The 21719-nt window shown below is 49.7% G+C and overlaps 1 protein-coding gene across 3 annotated transcripts in view; it reads left to right on the top strand.

The window, feature by feature from the left end:
* The window catches only part of LOC144168743 (protein alan shepard-like), a 66204-nt gene extending 45870 nt beyond the window's left edge, over window positions 1-20334 (top strand). For 2 of the 3 annotated variants that reach the window (XM_077697694.1, XM_077697693.1), the window contains exons 6-8: window positions 919-1096; window positions 1158-1256; window positions 19046-20334. In XM_077697694.1, the coding sequence (XP_077553820.1) occupies window positions 919-1096; window positions 1158-1256; window positions 19046-19387 (619 nt within the window). In that variant the 3' untranslated portion in view covers window positions 19388-20334. Of the gene's footprint in view, window positions 1-918; window positions 1097-1157; window positions 1257-4380; window positions 4474-4551; window positions 4642-19045 lie in introns of all 3 variants that reach the window. The other variant, XM_077697695.1, reaches the window with a different exon arrangement.
* Window positions 20335-21719: the final 1385 nt, after the last annotated feature.

Raw genomic sequence — 21719 nt, 5'->3', positions numbered from 1 at the left:
ATCCATTCATTGTACAGCCTTCTGACGTGTGCCTTAAAGGGCTTGTTAAGGCAAATGCCAAGCGGCTGTAGTTGACTTATCATGCCCCCCGGAATGACAACTAGCTCCGTCTGGTTGTCCACGAGCTTCTTCTTCACACCTTCCGTGACGTGCCCGCGGAAGGCGTCGAGCACCAGCATTGACCTCCGGGCGAGCATTGCCCCTGGTCTCCGGCACCACACCGACTTCATCCGGTCAAGAAAAAGCTCTTCCGTCATCCAACCTTTCTCCTGGCAACGAATGTGGATGTTCTGCGGGAACACCTTGTTCCTTGGCATAGTCTTTCTGTTTAGGATGATGAAGGGGGGCAACTTCCGCCCATTGGCGGTGCAGGCTAACATCACGGTTATACGAGCCTTCTCGTTGCCTGTAGTGCGCAGGCTCACTTGGCGATTGCCTTTTTGGTGAATGGTCTGGGCCGACGGCATGTCAAAAAAAATCGGAGTCTCGTCGGCATTGCCGATCTGCCTAAGTAGGAAGTCTGGTATTTAGTGTGCAAATAGCAAGAACTTTGATTTTTCACATTCCCCCCATAAGATTTCCAGGAATGAGTTCGAGGCGCTGCTGGCAAAGTCCCCATAGAAACAATGCATTAAAAACCGCAATGCATGAGGCGGGAGCATTCTCCTGGGCCTCTTGTTACATCCCAGTGGTGTTCCGACAGTCTGATGCTGTCGGCAAAAAAAAACGGCTGTTTGCTGGCCCTGTTTGGACCCAGCTGTGTGCCTCGCAGAACTTGTTGAGCTGCTTGGTTCATTTCTGCAGTACAAAGAAGCGGGTGCTAAACGAGACGAGGGTGAAGGTAGACCCTTGGCCCTTTGTCGCCCTCTCCCCTTTGGGCGGCGAGCGCGGCTGCAGCGTGCGGTGTGGATGCTGCAGGGTGGGCCAGCAGCTGGTGCCGGCGGCGGCCCTGGGCGGCTACCAGCCGCAGCAGCGGGGCTACTCGGCGGCTGCGGCGGCCACCCCGGCCTACGCCCTGCACGGGGGCGCCACCGCCTGGATGCAGCCCCAGTACATCATGCAGGCCGCCCCACACCTGCACCCCAGCACCCCGCAGGTAGTGGCCGGGTGGGGGTCGCTGCCTGGCAGGGAGGGCGTGACGTGTCTGTCTGCTGCAGATGCTGCAGTCGTCCCTGGAGCCCCTGGCACACGCCTACAGCCCCATGCTGCCCCAGCTGACGGCGCAGATGAACCAGCTCTCCATCCCGGGGGCCTCGGTGAGTGCTGCTGGGGGTGGTCGTGGTGGGGGTGGGAAGCTGCTTCGCCACCACGTCCTCTCGGATGCCAAACTTTTTATGTACGCTGTCAACAAATGCATATTTTGAAGTCGAAAGGAAGCGGCGAGGGCAGGGGGGGATTCTGAGATTTCAGTCGATTTGTTGCGACAACTGGAGCAGTGGGCTCAGGCGACACGGCCAAATGCCAGTACAGTTGAACCTCGTTATAAGAGACATGGATGTAAGAGACAAATGGGTATAAGAGACACTATTCACCCACATGGTTGGCGGCCCCATCTTTCCCATTAAACTGACCTCTTTTATAACAGACATTGGATGTAGACAGTTGGTTATAAGGGACAAGTCATCCTTGAACTTTAATCAACAGTCTCGCTTGTAACAGACATTTTAACTTCAGATGCAGTGCCACCAGTCACTAATTGCAGTTGCTTCCATTGTGGAAACACAGGTGGACAACAGACGCCTGCAGTCGCTATTTATTATAACTCCAGCAAACACACAGTGGTTCAGGCAGCTATGAAATGACGATGAGAAGCCCTGCCAATGGAAATGCAACTTACAGAAGTGGTTGAAGCTTACTGCCATCCATTGGAGCGCGACTGCACGTGCGGGCTCTCCCACTCAAGTAGCTCCCAATCAAGAAGCATCGCAGATGTCGAGTCTTGCAAGCGTAATGAATAGCCTGAGCACACAGCAGAAGAAGCTGTGCGCCCTGGCTATTCATCAGGCTTGTCAACTCAACATCTACGATTCATCTTCCGCAAACAGTGAAAGGAAAAAAAGCTTGCAGAATCGGTTGTAAAACACAGTGTAAATACAGTCATGAAGCAAACAAAGATTCAGAACTGTTTCATAAATTCTGGGGGCCAAATATAAATTAGAATGAATATTTTTCAACATGCTGTAGCATTCTTTTGAGCTTATTTTCGTCATATGGTGCCCACATTGAACTAGGGTCTGATTAGTAAGTGAAAACATGGTTCCCTGCTTATAAGAGACATCTCATATAAGAGACAGAAACTGCTCCCCGGTATGTCTCTTATGAAGGGGTTCAACTGTAGAGAGTTTTAGCAGTCCGTCCGTTCCGTCAGGTACGTTGTTACCGGGTTGACCGGGACCCGTCTGCGCCTGCGTGCGCGGAAGGGCGAGGAGGCGCAGGCATAGCGAAGGCAGGCCAGCGGAACTACAGGGGAATCTCGGTCATATGAATCTCAAGGGGCGGCAAAAATATTCGTATCATCAGAAAACGAGAAAAAATGGATTAGTGCTGCGCATATGACAGGCGGTGAAGGGGTGCAAGTAGCTTCAGCGACTGCTTGTAACCTTTTGTTAACACGTAGCTCAAGGTGTAAACTAAATTGCTCATGCGGGAAAGGAGCTCACAGTGTGGGAGAAAACTGCGCTATAAAATGTCATCCGCGCCAAATATCCGCCGCGGAGGTGGCCCAGCCAGCATCTGCGAGCGCTTCAAAATTGCCGCCATGAGGCACATGTCTCCCCATTGGCACAAGTCATGAGGCTCCTCCCACTGCCGTTCGCGGCAGCCGAGGCAGAGGCTGGCGCCCGGGTGCCGGCCCGAATCGTCCAAAAGAACGCGTGCTCATCGTCGACGGAACATGGCCACACGAACTGCATGCGATTCGTGCGCGTCGGCGTTGCACGTGCGTTGTTTTCACGCCTGCGTTGACGATTTCGCCCCGCGACAGATATTCCTCGCTCGGAAAATGCCGCCCAACGCGCGCGGCAGTGGGAGGGGGGGGCCTGTCGACTTGCGCCAATGGCGAGGCGCGCTCTTCATGGCGGCAGTTTGAAAACGCTCCGGACAGCCCACTGACCCTGCGCCGGCTTACCACGGTTGCGGATATTTGATTGGCACTTTTCCTAGCCGCGCGGACGATGCTTTGTAGTGTCGTTTTCGCCCACATTATCAGCTCCTTTACTGTGCAAGCAACTTCATTTGTTCCTTAAGTGGCGTCTTGAAGCGGTCAGAAGCGGTCAGTCGAGCTACCCGCACCACTTCGCGGCCGGTGACGTTGCCATGTTGGCACCGCTTCCCGTGCCATGCGCAGCATGCGTGATGGTATTCGCAGCGTAGCGTTTTCATTAGCAGAAAACACTCCATGCGGTTCACACTTCAACATAATCGATGCGAAAGTGGCGCAGGCAACACGGCAAGGCGACAACAGGGTAACTAAAGTGCAGGACATTGACCTCAGAAGCGAGGAATGCGAAGGCAAAATGGCGAAGGTATTCACCGTCAGAAATGAGGGAACGCTTGATTGCCGTGGTTTATTCAAAAAGTGTAATACAAAAAAAGGAAGCTGGAGGCAACCGAGCTGCAGCCAGTGGAAACGAAAGGTACAGAGAAAAGAGATTGAAGCGGGAAATAAAAGGGGGGGAGAAGGAACAGGCGTCGAGAGGGCGAAACGTAGTGTTTGTTCGGAACAGCACCTCTCCTGCCGCTATTGTGAACACCCCACGAGGAGGATTACCGTCAGCGGGGTAGGACTAATGCTTTTCTGCCCGCATGCAACCAAGGCCGCACCAACACTCCCGCCTCCCATCCACGCTGCAGTCGCCTGCTCGCGGCTCGCGTGTTTGTATCACCCGCACTGGAGTGATAAATGCGTACGAATCATCCGAATTTGTTGTTTACATTGCATACAATGCATTTCCGCCGGGGCGTTTTGAAAATTCGTATCAACCGAATTCGTATCACCGAGATTCCGCTGTAATCCCCCTACCACTACGAATGCACAAGGGCCCAGACGGGTCCCGGTCAACACGGTAACTACGTACACGACGGAAGGGACGGGCTGCTAAAACTGTCTACTGGTCCGGGAATGTACTGTGCGAGTGATCCTTGCCATATGATGGTCGTGTCCGTGAAAGTGTCCACGCCAAAGCAGCAGCCGAGACATTTCCCAGCCAAAGAGGGGCCTCCCCGAATGGCTCGTCACCCCGTGCCGTGAAATGTTCGGTGGGCGTTTTCGTTGGGAGCCAGTGTCGATCGCAAGGGCACCCTGCCGCTGCGCGTGCTGCAGCGGCAGGCCGGGGTGAGTGGGTGGTGGTGCTACAGCGGCCTCCTCCCCTTCGTGTGCAGTACATGGCAGCGGCCGGGGCCCACCCGTATGGCAGCCCCACCCTGTACCAGCAGGCGGCCCCCCAGCTGGTGCAGCAGATCCCCCTCTCCGAGGTGAGCACACTGCTCCTGGCCCTGGCCTGGTGCCTGCCAGAAATGGCGCGGCAACCCAGGAGCCCCCCTGCCTTGCAGGACCCCTCGAACGGAGGCATGGGCAACGGAGAGGAGGCGGCCCCCTACCAGGGATACCCCAAGTGAGCGCATGAAGAAGCGAGCAGGCAGGTGGGTCCCGCCTGTATAGTCTGTGCAGTCCAACCCGGATATATCCGGTTATTGCATGTGTGAAGAAAGAGGGGAAATCCTGTGCACACATGTAGCCCTTTTTTACACGTGTATCTTTCACTGTTACACTCCATGGTGCCGCACCGCAAGTGCCCCTGCAAGTACGCTTCTCCTGATGGAGTTGTGGCGGGGTCTTGTGCGTCACGTCTTCAATACTTGCTGCGAAACTCCATGCCTTGAACACCTGCTCGATCTGCTCAGCACACTAGCGGGGGGATAGAACACAGGTTATGCCAGCAAGTAATGCCAGCGTACAGTTTTTGCAAGTTCCCTCTTTTCATGACGCTCTCTCACCTTATCAGAACCGCGTCGTCGCTGTGCTGCTTTCTGTGCGCCTTGTGCTGTGGTTGGTTTTGCGTGGCCTTGGTCGTTTCTCTCTCGTCATTTCCGCTGCCCATGTGCTCGACGACCACGTCCACCTTGTTCCGGGCTGGCAGGCCAGAAACAGCAGCATGCCTGGATGCTCTGGAGGGGAGGGGTGCACAAACTTCACATTTCACCTGGGGGTTATGGTAGTTTAAATAAGTTTTTCGCCCACCTGTCGTGTGACACTGCTTACTAGGCCGACATTTACGCGTACCCTCATCGTACGACGCTTTCGCGCAGTCTCTTGAAAGACGTATTACAGTTAAACCTCGATGTAACAAACTTCAATGTAACAAAACCCTCGATGTAACGAACCACAAAATTTTTTGTAACATCAAGTGTACTCTACCATGTATTTTCACCCTCTGTGTAACGAAGTCCCGTTTGCCAGAGTTTCAATGTAATGAAGTTTCATGGAGAACTAGGCACGAAATTTAAGTTGTAGAAGTAGATTTTGGGAGACGCAAGCGCCGAAATGTGGTCCCAATAAAACGCGAATGGCGACACAAGTCGCCCAATGCTGCGGATACAGAGTCTGTGAGCGAGCCCCTTGCCTACAAACTGCGTGGCGTGCATACAGGGCTGGCGCACTGTTTCTGTCGGAGCTTAATCGTGTACTCATCAGCGTGAACCGCACGCAGCGTTTTCTCCCTGCAAAAACGCAAAACGCGCCCCGCAAGCCACAGGCGCGCTGACGCAGCCGCGGAGACCACCCGCACGAAGCGGGTAGCTCCAGCGACCGCTTCTAATTGCTCACTGAAACGCAACTCGAGGGGCAAGTGAGAGGGGCATGCGAGAAAAATGCGGATAACGTGGGCAAAATTTTCATTGTAAAACGTGACATGCGCCGCTTACGAAAGCGCCCCTCAAATATCTTCCGCAGTGGTAAGCCTAATCACCTCTGGCGTTGCCACCGCCGCATGCCACTGCTTTGCACTTCGTTCGAGTTCGCTCATGCTTGTTGGGTTTCATCGTTGTGACTCTTTATGAGCATTGCACACGCTTTTTTTTTTTTTTTTTCACACCGGCTGTGTGCCGGCGGCGGGAAGTGACTCGCGCTGCGCGCGGCAGTGGGAGGAGCCTAACCAGTTTCGCCATGGTTTCGCCATGGTTTCGCCAATGGGGAGGCGCACACCCTATGGCGGGAGCTTCAAAGCGCTCGGGGATGCCGGCTGGCTAGACGATAAGGCTTACCGCCGCGGAGGATATTTGATGGGCGCTCTCGTAAGCGGCACATATGACGTTTTACAGTGAAAATTTCGCCGACATTATCCGCTTTTTTTTCTTGCATGCCCCTCGAGTGCGTTTCAACGAGCGGTTAGAATCGGTCGCTGGAGCTACCCGCATCGTGCGGGTGGTCTCCGCGGCTGTGTCAGCACGCCTGTGGCTTGTGGGGCGCGTTTTTGCGGGAAGAAAACGCTCCATGCGGATCACGCTGTTGCCCGCGTGGACGATTAAGCACCAATAGAAACAGAAACAGTGCGCCGGCCGTGTATGCGCACCACGTTTTCTTTTTCAGGAAACGCTTCGCGGGATGAACACTTCATCATAACTGCAAATTTCAATGTAACGAAGTAAATTACGAATTTCACCGACTTCGTTACATTGAGGTTTAAGTGTATTGGGGTTCCGCTGTATTGTCATGATTCTCTATCACTCATGCCCAGAGATGCTGGTGGGAGTAAATACACGATTCGAAAGGAATGCTTCTTGGGCTAGTCGGAAACATTTGGTAGGACATGAAGTTCAAGCACTTCAGCGATGACTCCTAAATCCTCTTCCATATGTTTTTTTATTTTGCTATATATTTTGCATGTGGATGTTCAAGAAAATTGTTCCCTGGCAAGAAAGTCATTACCACACAACCTTTAAAGTCAATTTCTCTCACTGTTAAAATATAATCCTAGCGTGCACGAACAGGGTTCGCAGTTGAACGATCAAACGACGTTTTTCTCATACACCACTTCAATCGGCTGCGCATTGTGTGCTTGGCCCTCAGCATGAGCGTTAGTACAGAAATTTTCGCTCGTAAGGCACATAGGTATTTACATTCGAGCCTGCCATATCCACTTGAATTATACAATCATGGCTCTGCTTATGATTATACAATCATGGCCCTTTCTGCTTACCGCACAGTGCTGCGTGGCAACAGTGCCACCACGTGCGAGGAAGCGGGGAGAGGTCACGTTCCCGTGCTGCTTTCAGGCGGAATTTTAGGACTGCAATAGATCTAGTTACGTTGGGCGCGTCTTCGGAGCCAAGGTCATGGAGACGAAGCCGGATGTCGTTGGATGGGTGTAGGCCAGTGTCGTCTGCTCGAGCACGACACTGTGCAGCGAGCTAACGGGAGGTGAAGGTGGCGCAGCGTGGCCGTGTTCCTGCAGGGGGTTCAGCAAGGCGGCTTCGTTGCAGCTCCAGGCGAGACACAGAAGAAGTGCCTCAAGAGGGAATTGGAGAGCATTTATAAGTTCTTCACTGTGGACTGAAGAACTGCGGCGGATTGCAATGATTCACTGCAGAAGCGGACCTGACTGGCCACCCTGGCAGTGTTAAAAACCGCCCAGCGTCGGCCTTATGCGTGATTAGCAGTGAACGGGGCCGGGCTTTCTCGTTTGAATGGCGTTAGTAAGCTTGAAGGCAGTTTTGTGAGCTTCATGACGTAGGGGATGATGCACTTCATGGTGGACTTTTTTCGTGCTGAATACAGTGTGGTGGCCTTTGCGCAGTGTTTTCCTTGCTTTGAGGAACAAGCTGGGAAGCTACCACTCGTCACGATCTCAGAAAGCTCTCAGTGATGTGCAGAGTTCTTAGACAAGGTTCGGATGTTCGTATTTTATATTTTGAATTATTGATGTATTGAACTGTTTCGTGGTCCCCTCCGGGTTCGATATATCCGGGATCGACTGCATTCTGTAGGGACATGCAAGCGTTTGAAACTTCTGGATGCTGAAGTAACTGATTTGGCTGCCAATGTTTCAAGTGTACAGGAGCCGCATTAATTGTCGCTTCTCAAAGTGTGTGCCCTGGTTGCTATTTGGATGAAAGTTGCCACCCATTGGAAATTTGGTGCCACCAGGAAAGCAGCAATGGCATGCTTGCTTTATTTATGCCAAAGGAAATTTTTGCAAACCCTTCAGCATTTTCTTGAGTTACTGTATTTTATTTTTATTCACTACTATTTGAGCAAAAGAATTGTCCACTTTGAAAGTGAAAATCTAGCGCATGGGGCGTGCGCCTATAGTATACCAGGCTATAGAACCAACCGTTGTTCATTCTGAGAGGTGTTCAAATATTAGGCACCCTTTGCTTCAAATTGCTTTATGTTGATATTTTGTTATTTAAACTCGCATTGCAACTTCTCAATTTGCTTCGTAACCAATATTTAGTAACCAATTTATAGCAAAAACAAGCAAACAAAAAACCAGGAAGCCAGCTAAAAAGGCCATTTCTGTTCCCAAATTGGCAATCTGACCTTGCTGCTTTATTAGTGGTGTATCTTGATGATGATGATTGGACTTTTATGGTGCAAGGCCGACTGAGGGCAAAGGGCGCCAAAACAGTTCTATAGGAAAGATGAAGAGGTAAACACCAAAATGGGTGAGAAGCCAATCAAAAACAGTGACGATGGCTGGTGTAGAAGGCCAGCTTGTGATTGTGGGTGCTATAAAATTAGGCCTCAAAATTTAACTTCTGTAAATAGTTAAGAAACTCGTCAGACAGGAAAAGTGCTGGGTGTGGTGGGGTGTGATGTCTGTAGAGTTCGGCAAAGTGCTTTGCCTTGAAGTAGCACATGGACCACGCATAGGCCTGCTACACAGGGGCCTTGGAGATCCTGTGAGCAGGTGGGAGTGTGTTGCATGGGTGTGGCCTATCGGTAATCGTCATGTCTATTGCGTGTATCGGTGGAGTATGGTCCCAACAGTAGCTTTAGTATGTGCAGTTTGTTGTCTGTCTGTTCATTCCAGTGTGCTTTCCATGTTGTGGGACGGTATGTGACTTTGGGTCGGTTACGGGTATTGTTTATATGTCAGCTGGTGTATCTTGATGGGGTCACAGCTGTCAATACATCTAACGACGTCTAACAAATACTTCTGTGTATTAGTGCGGGTATTTCTAGCAAGTTTTTTTGTTACTTGCGATGTTTGAAGGTGCACTGAAGGTGCCAGCTCCGGTTGGGTTGCGTTTAGGCCTGACCCTTTTGGGCATCACGTTTCCCTTTTAGCAAAAAGAAGCTAGGAAGCTAGCAAAAAACTTTTCTAGATTCAAACAGAATTTTTCTGTGTTATGCCTGGCTGATTATTGCCAGCAGCTCAAAAATGTACTCGACCCCTAATATATCGAACTCCACTGAGATTGCACAACAGTTCAATGCATCGATATCTCAAAATATAGTGGAAACTCGATGATACGATTCTCGGTGATACGAATTTTGGGATGATACAAATTTTTACAAGTCCCGGCGAAATGGCATTTATTTAGTTGGAAAAACTTCGGCTCTTACAAACGGACCTGCGCGCCTCGGTGGATGATATGAACGGACCCGCGAAGCGCCCGACTGCCGAGCGAGCAAGCAACGGCAGCGTACTAGCTGTCTCCCCCCTCTTTGTCACTCTTTCTCCAGGAACAGCCGGGCTGTTGTTTTCTGCCAATTGGAAAGCAAGTGTAGAAGTCGGAGAGGACATGTAGCATGCGATTTCGCCTTGGGAACCCGGAGAGAAACACATTTAGGCTGGGCGCTAGAAGCTTTTACATAAAATGCACTCAGTACATTCGGTTGCGTGTTACTGTGTTCCGTTCATTAGGGCTTTACGAAACGTTCTGTAGCCTCCTGATTGGAATGCTACCCCGATAGTCATTTTTTAAATAAATCTTCATGTTATTTCATGATCTGTTGGCTCATGCAGTGAATGCATGTACACACTCGCACGAGCTGTTTCGGTGCTTGTCTTGAGGCATTTCATAGTCACTGCTATACAAGGCATCTGTGTGGCACAAACTCGTCTGCACCGAAGGCATTTTATTAGTTTAAACATTTCTGTGTGCCCAGGATGCTGCTTTTGGGGCTCCTCTCGGTTGTTTTGCTCCCCTTCTAGCAATATTTCTCAATTCTTAATGCTCGTTCTGGCTTCTCCAAAAGCCGATTTTGCTGCTCCAAAACCTACTTTAGGCTGCTCCAAAAGGTGCTCCAAAATGACTCGACCCAATCACATCACTGTATAGCGGTCGTGCAGCAAGCATCCCCTAATCTTCCACAATATCTCACGTCTAGCAATTTCATTTCTTAGATGGAGAAGCGTTCACAAATGTGTGGTCGTGCTGCTGACGCTGTGCTTGTTCACCCAGCGCAAAGAAGTGCTTCCTGCTCCCTAGTTTTGTGCTGTACGGTAAAAGTTTCAGTTTATTTTATTTCCTTAGTACCCATATTGACTTCGCTGACTCTTCTCCCGCCTTCAAGTGGCCTTAGATTTTCCTACTAGCATACCAGTCAGCGAAGCGTCGCATGTGCACTTGTGCAGTGCTTGTGTGAACCGACCCGGACTCGGAGCTTGATACAGTATACAAACTAACAAAGTAAAGAAAGGCACATTCTTTCATTAACAAACGTGTTGTTTGTGGCTTGCTTTCAACTGAGTGAGCGAATTGCGACGACCCGTCGGACGCCGGCGGACTAAACGCTGGGCTGACGGACTCTGTCGGAAAATTGGCGAGCCGTGCAGCAGCGCAGCCCATTGCCAGCTCATCTCCTTCTGATGTCACATGAAAACGCCACAGAAAATGGGCGAGGATGCAGAGAGGAGGACAGCATTTTCGAATTGATTTTTCTATAAATAAATTCGCGTAAACGCGCTCAGAGTGGTCGAAACATGGCCTGGGGACTCCGGACTACAATCCGCAATGTTTACAAATCACTTTAGTGTCCCCTTAAAATGCCGCCCAAAGCACACATGAAGTTTTTTGTGCGGTAAGTAAGCTAATAATGTGGGCAAAAACGGTGCTATAAAACATGATCCATGCCTCTAGTGAACGCACCCATGAAATATCCGCCAGGGTGCTAAGCCTAAACATTTCCGGCGGAGCCAGTCAGCTGTCTCGAGCGCTTGGAAACTACCACCATGAGGCGCATGCGTTCCCATTAGCTCAAGTCAGGCTCTTCCCACTGCCACTTGTGTCGGGCGTCGTTTTTTGACCAAAGCACAGGCAGCCACGGGCGCGGAATCGGCATTGCGGGTGTGAAAATATCGCGCACAAATCTCGTGCAAAAACGCTCCTGTAGTGAGCTGGTGCGAGTGATGAGACGAAAGTCTATAAGGGCCGTTCAGCGACATGGAGGTTAAAAAAAAAGCAGAAAAATATTATGAATTTCTTCACCCGAAAGTAAGAAAAAAAATACGCGAAAACTTTGTTTAGCGCTCAAGTTTTTGGTGTGTGTTGGTTCGTGCGAATTTCGGATAATACGAATACATTTCGTAGTGCCACGAGATTCGTATCATCGAGATTTTGCTGTATGAAATGGGCCTATCCAAAAACTGTGCTCTTCACGGAAAGCTTTCAACAATGTGTGACAAGTGGTTGCTTACGGATTCTTCCTGACAGCGTGAGGAATGCAGAACTACCACTGAGCTTCATTTAGCCTCAAAAAAAGTCCTCGAGCTTGGCTTGCGTTGCCTGTGTCATGAAGTTCATGAAGCTGTCTTCAAACTTGGCACCACAACACTGGCGGATCTCTGTTGCGGTGGGCTGTTGGTAACGTTGTTCAGTGTTGCCAGTAGGGTCCGCTTCTTTTTCATCGGCCATGCAGGAACACGCACACGATGCACTCCACAGCGGCTACCTTCCCCGTTGTGTTGGCTTCTTTGTGCAGTTGCTGCGAGGAATTGTCTTTGAGGGGGGTTAACGCGTGTCTTGGAATCCCAAAATCTGACCAAAAAAATTGATTTCCTGAAATCGCCATTTTTGGAAAATAGCTATTTTAAATGCAGAGCATTTCAGTAACTCACGATGTCACCCGCGTTGACGTCTGTCGTAGTCCGCACCGTCGTTGTCCGCACCCCTCCCCCTACACTATATAAAAAAAGTACTATCCGGCGCCTGGTTTCGATCCCTCGACCCTGCGGGCGGAACGCGAGGTACATGGTGCTCTTCCCACTGCGCCACAAAACCGACACAGAATGGGAGGCTACGAACGCGCCTTATATCCTTGACTCATTCAAACTACGCCAAGCAGCTGCTGATACAACGCATTCACTACCACCAACTCCCCAAACACTAAACGTTAACGCAATACACCCACCCCCTATGCAGCGCATTTACTCGAGTCCCCCTCGCGGGGAGATGGGCCCAATTTTTTTTCTTCCAGCGAGGTAAATGTCCAGACCGTATTCGAGCCACACTGATGACTGCCAAAGTGGACCAAGGGTTCTGCATGCGCTGTGGTGCCCATCTTGGTCTCAGTCGGAAGTGCGTCTTTTCGTTTCTTAATCCCCACCAGGATTGCATCAATTCGTCCATTAGTTGCGAGCAAAACCCTGGGTAGAAAAAAGACTTGACGCTGCACCCAATTAGCTACTGACTGCATGTGACGGCAGGGGCGCAATTTGATTGGCTCGGTGTCGTCTGCTCAGCACTCGTCACAGAGCAATGGCACATGTACTCATTCCTGTGAGGACCAGCAAAAGCCCGGCACGGTGTAAAAATAAAGTGAATGTGTCTGCCGATAACTAAAGGGAAGAAGTATTAGAAAATGCCTGCAATGTTTTTCTGAGTGTCTCGTGGCAACATTCGTGAGAACCACGCTGGGACAAAGGTAGGCCTAGAGAACCCGCACGCGTCCAAGGCAATAGTGTTAGCAATGTGATAATGCCTGTGGCTGTACTAGGGCATGTCTATCTTTAGATCAGCAGCAAATAGAAAGGAAAGAAATGATGACGTGAAGGAGGCTCCTTGCCGACGGTGCAAGGGGAGCGTATTCAGGCGCACTGCCAATGGCATACAAATTGCAGCCACTTCCTGACTTTCCTTTTGTTCAGTTTTTCTGCCAAGTGCCATCCATGCACAGAGGAATCCATCATTTTCCCATCAACTGATTTCAGCAAACTTGGTATGCTCAAGCTGAGCGAAAGGCAAGCGACATTCTCAAGCGCTTCTTTTTTTCACATGCTCAGTTGATAAAGCTGCCACTTCTAGTAAAACTTCAAATGCAATTTTCTCAGCTTTCCTTTTTTTTTTTTTTTTTTTGCATATGTGCCTAGCTTTCAGGTTGTTTTCCAAAGGATTTCTTTAAACGTTATACCGTCGAATTCAGGATGAAATTAACTGCATGCTGATGCTATTTTTATGGGCTCAGTGTGCTTCAAATAGATTTTACGAGTAATCATGTCACCCCATCAAGTTCTCTGAACACTGTACTCTGCATAATTAGGCTAATTTCATTCAGTCAACTATCTTTACAAAAGTCTTTACCATTTATTAAAAAAATTTTGACTAAGAAATGACTAAGAAATGACCTTCACTATTTTCTTTAGCATTAAAAAATAATTATGCCACCTAAAACTAATTACATATTTGAAATGAGCAAGGCCAAACACAGTGATTTTCATTATTTTAGATGCGTTGCGGGATTACTAGCGCAAATTGTAGCCCGGAGTCCCCAGGCCATGTTTCAACCACTCTGGGCGCGTTTACGCGATTTTATTTAGTAGAAAAATTAATTCGAAAATGCTGTCCTCCTCTCTTTACGCTCGCCCATTTTCTGTGGCGTTTTCGTGTGACGTCAGGAGGTGCCGAGCTCGCAATTGGCTGTGCTACTGCACAGCTCCCCTGCCTTCAGACAGAGTCAGTCGGCCCAGCGTTTCGTCCGCCGGCAGCCGACGGGTCGTCGCAATTCGTTCGCTCAGTTGAAACGAAGCCAGGACACGTTTGTGAATGGAAGAATGTGCCTATCTTGGTTAGTTTGTACACTGTATCTAGCTCCAAGTCAAGGTCGCTTCACACAAGCGCTGCACAAGCGCACATGCGACGCTTCGCTGACTGGTACACCAGTAGGAAAATATAAGGCCTCTTGAAGGCGGGAGAAGAGTCAGCGAAGTCTATACGTACTAAGGAAATAAAATCAACTGATATTTTTACCGTACAGCGTAAAACTAGGGTGGTGGAAGCACTTTTTTGCGCTGGGAGAACAACGACAGCGGTCAGCAGCACGACTACGCATCTGCGAACGCTTTTCCGTCTACGAAATGCAATTGCTAGACATGAGCTATTGTGGAAACTCGGGGTACGCTTACTGCACGAGCGCAATACAACAAATAGTCACCTAAGCTGCTTGAAATGCCAAAACTAAATAAAAGTGTAAACGTGTTGTACAATATATACCTTATATTACCAAGGTCGGCTGAGCCGGTTTCGTGGCCTAGTGGTCTGGGGCGCTAGGTGTGTTTTGTCGTAAGTGTTTTGCAAGTCACGAGTTCGAGTCCCCGCGGGTACGTGCTTTTTTTTTTTTTTTTTGTAAGTTAACTTTTTCGTTTTCTGCCGATGTTTTCTACATTGAGTTCACCTTTTTTTTGGGGCCGCAACGTTCATGGCTCCACGAACTAGTTCACAGAACGCGCGCAGGCTGGCACTGGCGCGCTAGCGAGTTCTCGTTGGCGTGCTGTTGCCATAAGCACCGACTGCTTGCGGGCAGTGGGCACAGGCCAGAATGAACAGACCCTTGGCCTGGTGCGAACTCGCTTTTTACAGTAAAGGCATGAGTGAGGCAAGCTCCAAATATGGGGGAAAAGCGCATGACATTTGGGCGTCTGCGGGTACGCGGAGGGCGTCCATGCACTGCGTAGGTCTCGGCTAGTGAATGCTACGACTACAAGCCGTCCTGGGAGGCTTATCTTGTGCATTTTACAGCCGACAACATGGCACAAGCGCGGTACGATGATTACTGAGATATTGAGAATGCCCATCCAACAACGCCATTGGTTATGTTTTACAGAACCGAAACCGAAACTTGTGTGATTGCTAACCTTGGGCATCGTCCAATCACGGCGCCCCTCCTCCCAACGTCACAGCCTTAGTTGGTGCGGCCGCCGCAAACCGCGCATGGTAGTTTTTCTTCTTTGGCGCTTTGTAAAATAATTATCGATTTGTCAACCGGATAAACGATGAAAAGTGTGCTAATTTGAGCCAGTCTACGCAGTCCAAGCAAAAACGGGAGCTTGACAAATTCACTTCAGTGTCCCTTGAAGGGGTCGTGAAAAGAAAATGCCTTTGCCTTTGCCTAATTTTATCTGCTTGAAGAACAACCTTTCAAGAACATAAATCTGAAATATTTTCCCAATTAATTGCTTCTGTAATTTCGGAGACAACTTTGAAATGCTCATGGTGCGCATCGCAAGGGACCATGCGCACATCGTTGGCCAGCAGCGCAACTAGCAGTGATGTCACGTTAAGAACATGCGAGAGGTGAATGCTGTTTGTGTATGTGATTTTGTAAGCCTGCAAACTCGATATTTTAATGACAATAATGTATTCCTTGCCATGGACAGTTTCCTATTGATGATACCGGTTGTGCGACCACTTCAGTTGTCTGGCTACCACATTCTAAGCGCTGTAGCAGAACTCTGGCCTACTGGCTGTTGGTACAGTCGACACTCGGTTTCCCTGCTGAAGCTCGCGTTGTATTGCCGAACTCTCCTCCCAATCTTGCCTTTTACGTATCAGGCGGCACAAAGCTGCACGAACAAGCAAATAGAAAAGTGGCGCGCGTGCGTTGCGGCCGGCCGCCGAGCCGGCCTGCATTGAAGTCGAACACTTTAGCTGCTCGACCGCAGACGAAAAAGCTTGCTCCGCTGTATTTGTATTTGTGTGGTGTGTATTTGTAACCCTGCAATTTGGTTTGTTTTCATAAATTCCAATCTACCCAGAGCTTTAAAGGGACCCTGCAACACTCTTCGTGCAGTGCAAGTAAGCCTGCGCGATGTTTAGATTAGACTTCCAGGAACACCCAAGCCAAATATTACACGTGCACGTGCAGCGGTAAGCGCGCCAATCGCCGTGAAAGACGCGAAAAAACCAACCTCATTATGCCATTTCTTCTCTTCTTCTCTTCTCCAAAATTCACCTCATTATGCACCCCTGGCTTGGCCTCTGCGATGTCAATCGGGCCATGGCAGTCCTGGCTGTCCTATTGGCTGTCGCTGGCCAACTTCGTGGTTAAATTCTGGCATTTCCTGTGACGATCAGCCGTCGTCGGCGCTGTGTATGACCCTCTTCTATGTCTGAACCTGTCCGCATGCTTTTGGTGTTACTTTTGTTCTGAGTGTGCGCGGAGTTTGAGTGACGAACTAAATATTCCACTTTCTATGAGCCCACTCGACAACAAACGTTTATTGCTCCAAAAACGCCCTACCAGCCTGAGGCGCTTGCTTGCGAGCAGGCCACCATGCCTGCTTTTTTGTGGCACCAGACCGGAAATAGACCCGTCCACGTTGCGGGGAAAAGGACGAAACTCCCCGGCCTGTGACATATCAAAGGCCGCCGAACAGAACGCCGCGCGCCGCCCCCCTCTCCGGGAGAGAGCGCGCAGCTTTCGTCGTGTTGTCCGCGGTTGAGTTGAGAGGGAACATTTATGCGCGATTTTTCAACGTGTGTAGTTTCGGTGATAGTGAACGGATTTTCATAATTCTTGCGGGAGGAGATTGCTGGGACAATAGACTTTACCCCAAAATACATTCCGAGTAGTCCATGGTAAGTGTTGCCGGGTCCCTTTAACTGCCAACTTCTAAGCCATAGGGAAGCATATCCAATTAACAAAAAATGTTAACAGCATTGTTTTTGCACGAAAGAAATCAAATTGTGTGGTGGTGGGACTCGGCAACATGCTGCATCACTGCTTCTCGCTAGTTATTTTTGCACGTGGAGAGTAAAAGACGGGTTGGTTTTAATTTCCAACTACTTAAAGTTCCTTCAATAAACATATTCATGTAGTAAAATCTCATTGTAAGCTTTCAGTCATTTATCTTGTCAGGGGAAGAAGTTCACGTTCGCATAACTCACACATTACAGGCTATCTGAGACAACCGTCAGCAAGCTTGAGCAAGAATACCAGCGATCGTCAGAAGCATGAAATCTGTTTTGTGATTCTGGAAGTGGGGTTGTAGAACAAAGCGGGCGGTGAACTGCGTGGTCGTTCTGTTTCCTTGTTTGCACTCACTTTATTTAAATGCGCTGTTTTCTCATCTATTCCCAGTGCGCACTCTTAAGAGACTAGAATCCGAGTCAGCAACGCTTTCAGGTGGGGTGAAGCCGACACGGCAGAGGGCTGTGAAGGCAGCAACGAAATGGTTAAGCGAATTGCCAGTGGTGGGGGGCAGTGCAACTGGAAACGATCAATTCTCTCTCCTGCTTTCGCTGTCTAACCCCCTTGTTGGCCTTCAGGTAGTGACGATGAGGGGTGGGGCTTCTGGTGACGTGCTGGGAGCCGCATAATGCTGCCCCACGGTGTCGACCCCTTCACTAGAAGATAACAAACTCAGTCAGTGACAGTTGTATGTAAATGTTTAGGTCGCACACAGTGTTGTATGTGGCTGTGTTGTATATGTTATGCAAACATGGAAGTACAAATCTAAGCAAGCAACGGATGTGCTATTTCATGCTTGTATCGCGCATTTTAATTGTGCTTAATTTGTTCATTTGATGCTGTTGCTTCATGTATTGTGCCGTGCATAAATCGTGTGGCATAAAATGTTGCATGAAGATTCACTGAGTTTGCAAAAATATAACACAAAATTGCGATAAAAGATTTATGCTGAGGAACTCTTATTGTAAGCAGTTGGTTTTAGAAGTTTTGTTTGTTAAATTAAACCTTATGTATTGCCTTAAATAGCCTTATTTTTCATGCTATGGGGTAAAGTTTTATAAAACCTGTGAAATAACGGTTGAGTTCGATTTAAAACTCTTAGGGGGCGCTGGCTGCAACAGGAGTTCTCTGGGGAACGCCTGCGCTCCATGCAATTTTTTCGTCACAAAAGGGTCCTGGTTTTTCCATAGGTTTTTCCCCCGCACAACACACCTCTAACTTTAGCACCTAGACACTGCAGGCGTGGGGGATGTTGCATGTCGCCAAAACTCTAGCACAGGAGCCCAAAAAGCTATAGAGCACGGCAGCCACTCCCTAAGCAGGCACATCGTCAAGGTGTTCAACGTACGCTACGGGAGACTGCAGCACGAGGACTGAAGGCGGTCAATAGAAAGGGACTGCACACTGAGCTGGTCGTCGTTTCAGCTGGCCTAAGGTCCATGCTGCAGCCTTTGGACGAGTCTTTGAACAAGCCGTTCAAAGATGACGTTCAAAGGCTGTATGCAGTGTGGATGGCCGAAGGCCAGTACGCTCTGACCCCAGCTGGCAACATAAGGAGACCGTCGGTGGAGTTGCTGTGCTGCAGCTGGATATTGGAAGCGTAAGGAATGTTGCCGCAGACGTTGTCATCAAGAGCTTCAAGAAGACGGGCATATTGAATGCTCTGGATGTGACTGACGATCACTTGGTGTGGGAGGGAGATGACGTGGAATCCGTAGGCAACGACGAGGCAACAACCAGCGATGTTAGCAGCAGTGACTCAGTCTAGGACCGTACCCACTTGGGTCCCCCACGTGGAGAGCGCTTGCAGGAGCACTTGCGGCACAGTGTTCATATGGAGTGTCTGGTGACCGGGTGTTTGACAGAAGATATAACAGTGCTGTATTTTTGCCTGGGATTTCGAAGGAGGTGTTCAGACAGTTGTATATACCAACATTCGATATATCTGTGTTTGATGTGTGTGGAGTCTAGTGTTTTGTGTAAGTAGCTTTGGGGGCGTCTAAATTCAATAGAGCGCTATGGTGCTGCTCCCCAAAATTGGTAGCCCTGTCGACCGTTGCAGTGGGAAGGAAGGGCGGGTCCGGCTCAATGGCCAGGCATGACTCACGTGCGGTGTCGTTGTTGTCCTCGCAGAGATCTGACCGACAGGAGCGGTGGACGCCAGCCGGGGGTGCCGTGGCGGCCACCACCGAGGGAGGAACGCCAGCGGCCAATCAAAAGCGCCCCCCTTTCTCCTCCCCCCCTTCTGCTGCGGAGGACGGCCCTAGTTTGCTCCCTGGTAGCTGTGTGTGCCCCGCTGGATGGAGGCTGTACATAGTGCGCGCTCCTCCTCCTCCTCCTCCCCCTTTTGATACGGCGAGGCAAGCGGGGGGCGCCCTCCCCCGCCGGTGCTCTTTTCTCTCTCCCCCTCTGCTCCTCTCATTCCATTTTGGTCCTCGCACAGGTGCAAACCAGAGAGGGCGTGTATTTTTCTAACGTTTTCTATGTGCAGAGAGGCACCCTTCTTGCGGAGGCCCCTTCCCCAACGTAGTGGCGTGGTGTGTGAGTATTAAGCCGATGCTGTGCCAAAACACACGCAGTGGTAGAGGCGGACGCGGCAGCACACAACGAAGTGCCTGCGCCGATGGGTGCTGGGCGCCGAGGAGACTACAGGCTCAGGGTCTCTTTGCTGAAGACGGGGGTCGGCCGCTGCTTCCTTCCCTCTCGTCTCGGGGTAGCAGCAGCGCATCTGGAGCAAACACCGTTGTCGCAGTGCCTTCCACACGCTAGTTGCACGTCTACTTAGAAATGACACCGCCGCCGGCACTGGCGGAGAGAGAGAAAACAAACCCCTGGGTCCCCTGATTTTACACTGTACGGGCTAGTAGTTTTGAGGAGCATTGCGCATCGCTTTTTCGGGCAATTTTTGACGTGTTTTGACGGAGGTGATCCTCCCCGCACATTCCGCCAATGACGACGACGACGATTATACAAGGACGGGCCTCTTTCCTCCTCCCCCTTTCCCCCCTCCCTTCTTGTTGTCTTCTTGGGCCGCGGACGTTGTTGGCAGCGGCGGCGGCAGCAGTGACGGTGGATCGAATCCCCTTATGCAACAGCCTCGTTGACATTCCACGCGGACCCTCCTCCCCTTTGCCACGGCCGTCTTCCTCCTCTTCTGCAGCGTGGGCCGTGTGTGTGTGTGTGTGTGCGCGTGCGTGCGTGCGAGGCCTCGCCGGACTGCTCCTCTCCTCGCGACACTGGACAGCGTTTGTGCGTGTGTGTGTGTGTTAGGGTCTCCGTGCGGCCATTGTCGCCTGACCAGCCGCTCACCGGGCCGCCGACAGAGTGGCTCTTTTTGCAAGCCCTGGCCTCTTTTTATGACGCGTTTTTTTTTTTCCTTTTGTCTCTGAGCAAAATAAAAACGATTTTTTTTTTCACGACGACCATACTAGTGGCAGCACGTTCTCTGCTCAAATTGGAGCCCTGCCCCTAAGGCGCGCATACTTTATGTACAGTGAAACCTCATCGAACCTCAGTATAGCTACTTGAAGGGACCACGCGAAAGCATCGTATGATACGAGTGAATGCTGGCCTATTACGAGTGAATGCTGGCCTATTAGAAGGTCTTGCGCAACAGGTGGGCTGAGAACTTATTTGAACCACTATATTTAGCGCATTGTTATGTAATCTGTGAACCTTGAGCTAAAATACCAAGTTCTAATAATGCCTCATGCCAGAGTGAGTTAAGGGGGCAGACTGGTCTTAGAGCCATTTTTTTTATTTATCAAACAATTTTAATGAAACGGCACTGCGTTATAGAGCTTTTTGAGCTGATTTCAAATCTGCCATTAGATTTTTTGTAAGTTGATTATATTTTGAGTTAATTAATGATTAATTGCCATTATTTTGGGTCGCAGTTACAAAATAACCACTCCAACAGAATGGCAGTTACCACGCGGCTAGGCAGACAAATGACTAAACTTTTTTGATTCAGCTATTTTTGGTCGTTTTACAACACGGAACTTCGCTTCTCTCGCGCTCTGCCAGAAATGGCTCGCAGGTGGTGCCAATTGAACACAATAATAAATTTCCAGAGCCTCCATTTAAAAAATTTGTTTCCGACATTGTATTCTCCACACGTTTCGGTATCAGAAGCAAAAAGAATTACAGTTGTACCTGCTCCAGGTGCCAAGATATCTGAGGATGAAATGCTAGCTTTGCATTGCAAGAAAAGTGCCGTTTCACCATCGAATTCTGCACAAACTGAGCTGTAGAGTGCACTTTAAAATGCTATTATAATATAATAACAACAAAATATGGTGCCTTTTGATGAGAAAATTTACAGACTGATAGAAAAATGGCCGTGGAGGCCAAAAATGCCATTTTTGAGAAAACGCTTTTTTTGACCGTTTTTTGGCCCCAAAGACCCAACTGCCCCCTTAAGGTGGGAAGGTCAATGCAGCTGAGCAAATTGAGGAGACAAAGCAAGAGTGTGGAACTGCCCAGGCCAAGCAAAACGGACGATAGCACAAGGTGGCGATGAAATAAAGAGCGCATCTTTCAAATCCCAAATATTTTCACAATTCATCGCTTCTGGAATTTAGGAGGCGCCTTTGAAGCTATCGTTTTGAGGGGCATCGAAAGCGACCATGCGCGCATCGTCGGTCGGCAGTGCAACTGAGTGACGTCACGTGAAGTACATCCGAGAGTTCAGCGTTCTGTGTGTATATTGTTCTGGAAAGCTGCAAACCCGATATTTTAAAAATAATGCATCCTTTATTCGTAGCCAAAAAACAGTTTTCTATCCACGTGAGCGGTGCCGTGACCC

The sequence above is a fragment of the Haemaphysalis longicornis genome, unplaced genomic scaffold (assembly GCF_048455015.1).
Source record: "Haemaphysalis longicornis isolate Haplotype H1 unplaced genomic scaffold, Haemaphysalis longicornis Haplotype H1 scaffold_2, whole genome shotgun sequence".
NCBI lineage: Eukaryota > Metazoa > Arthropoda > Arachnida > Ixodida > Ixodidae > Haemaphysalis > Haemaphysalis longicornis.
The sequence above is the reverse complement of the archived record's forward strand: the minus strand, read 5'-3'. Positions and strand labels throughout refer to the sequence as shown.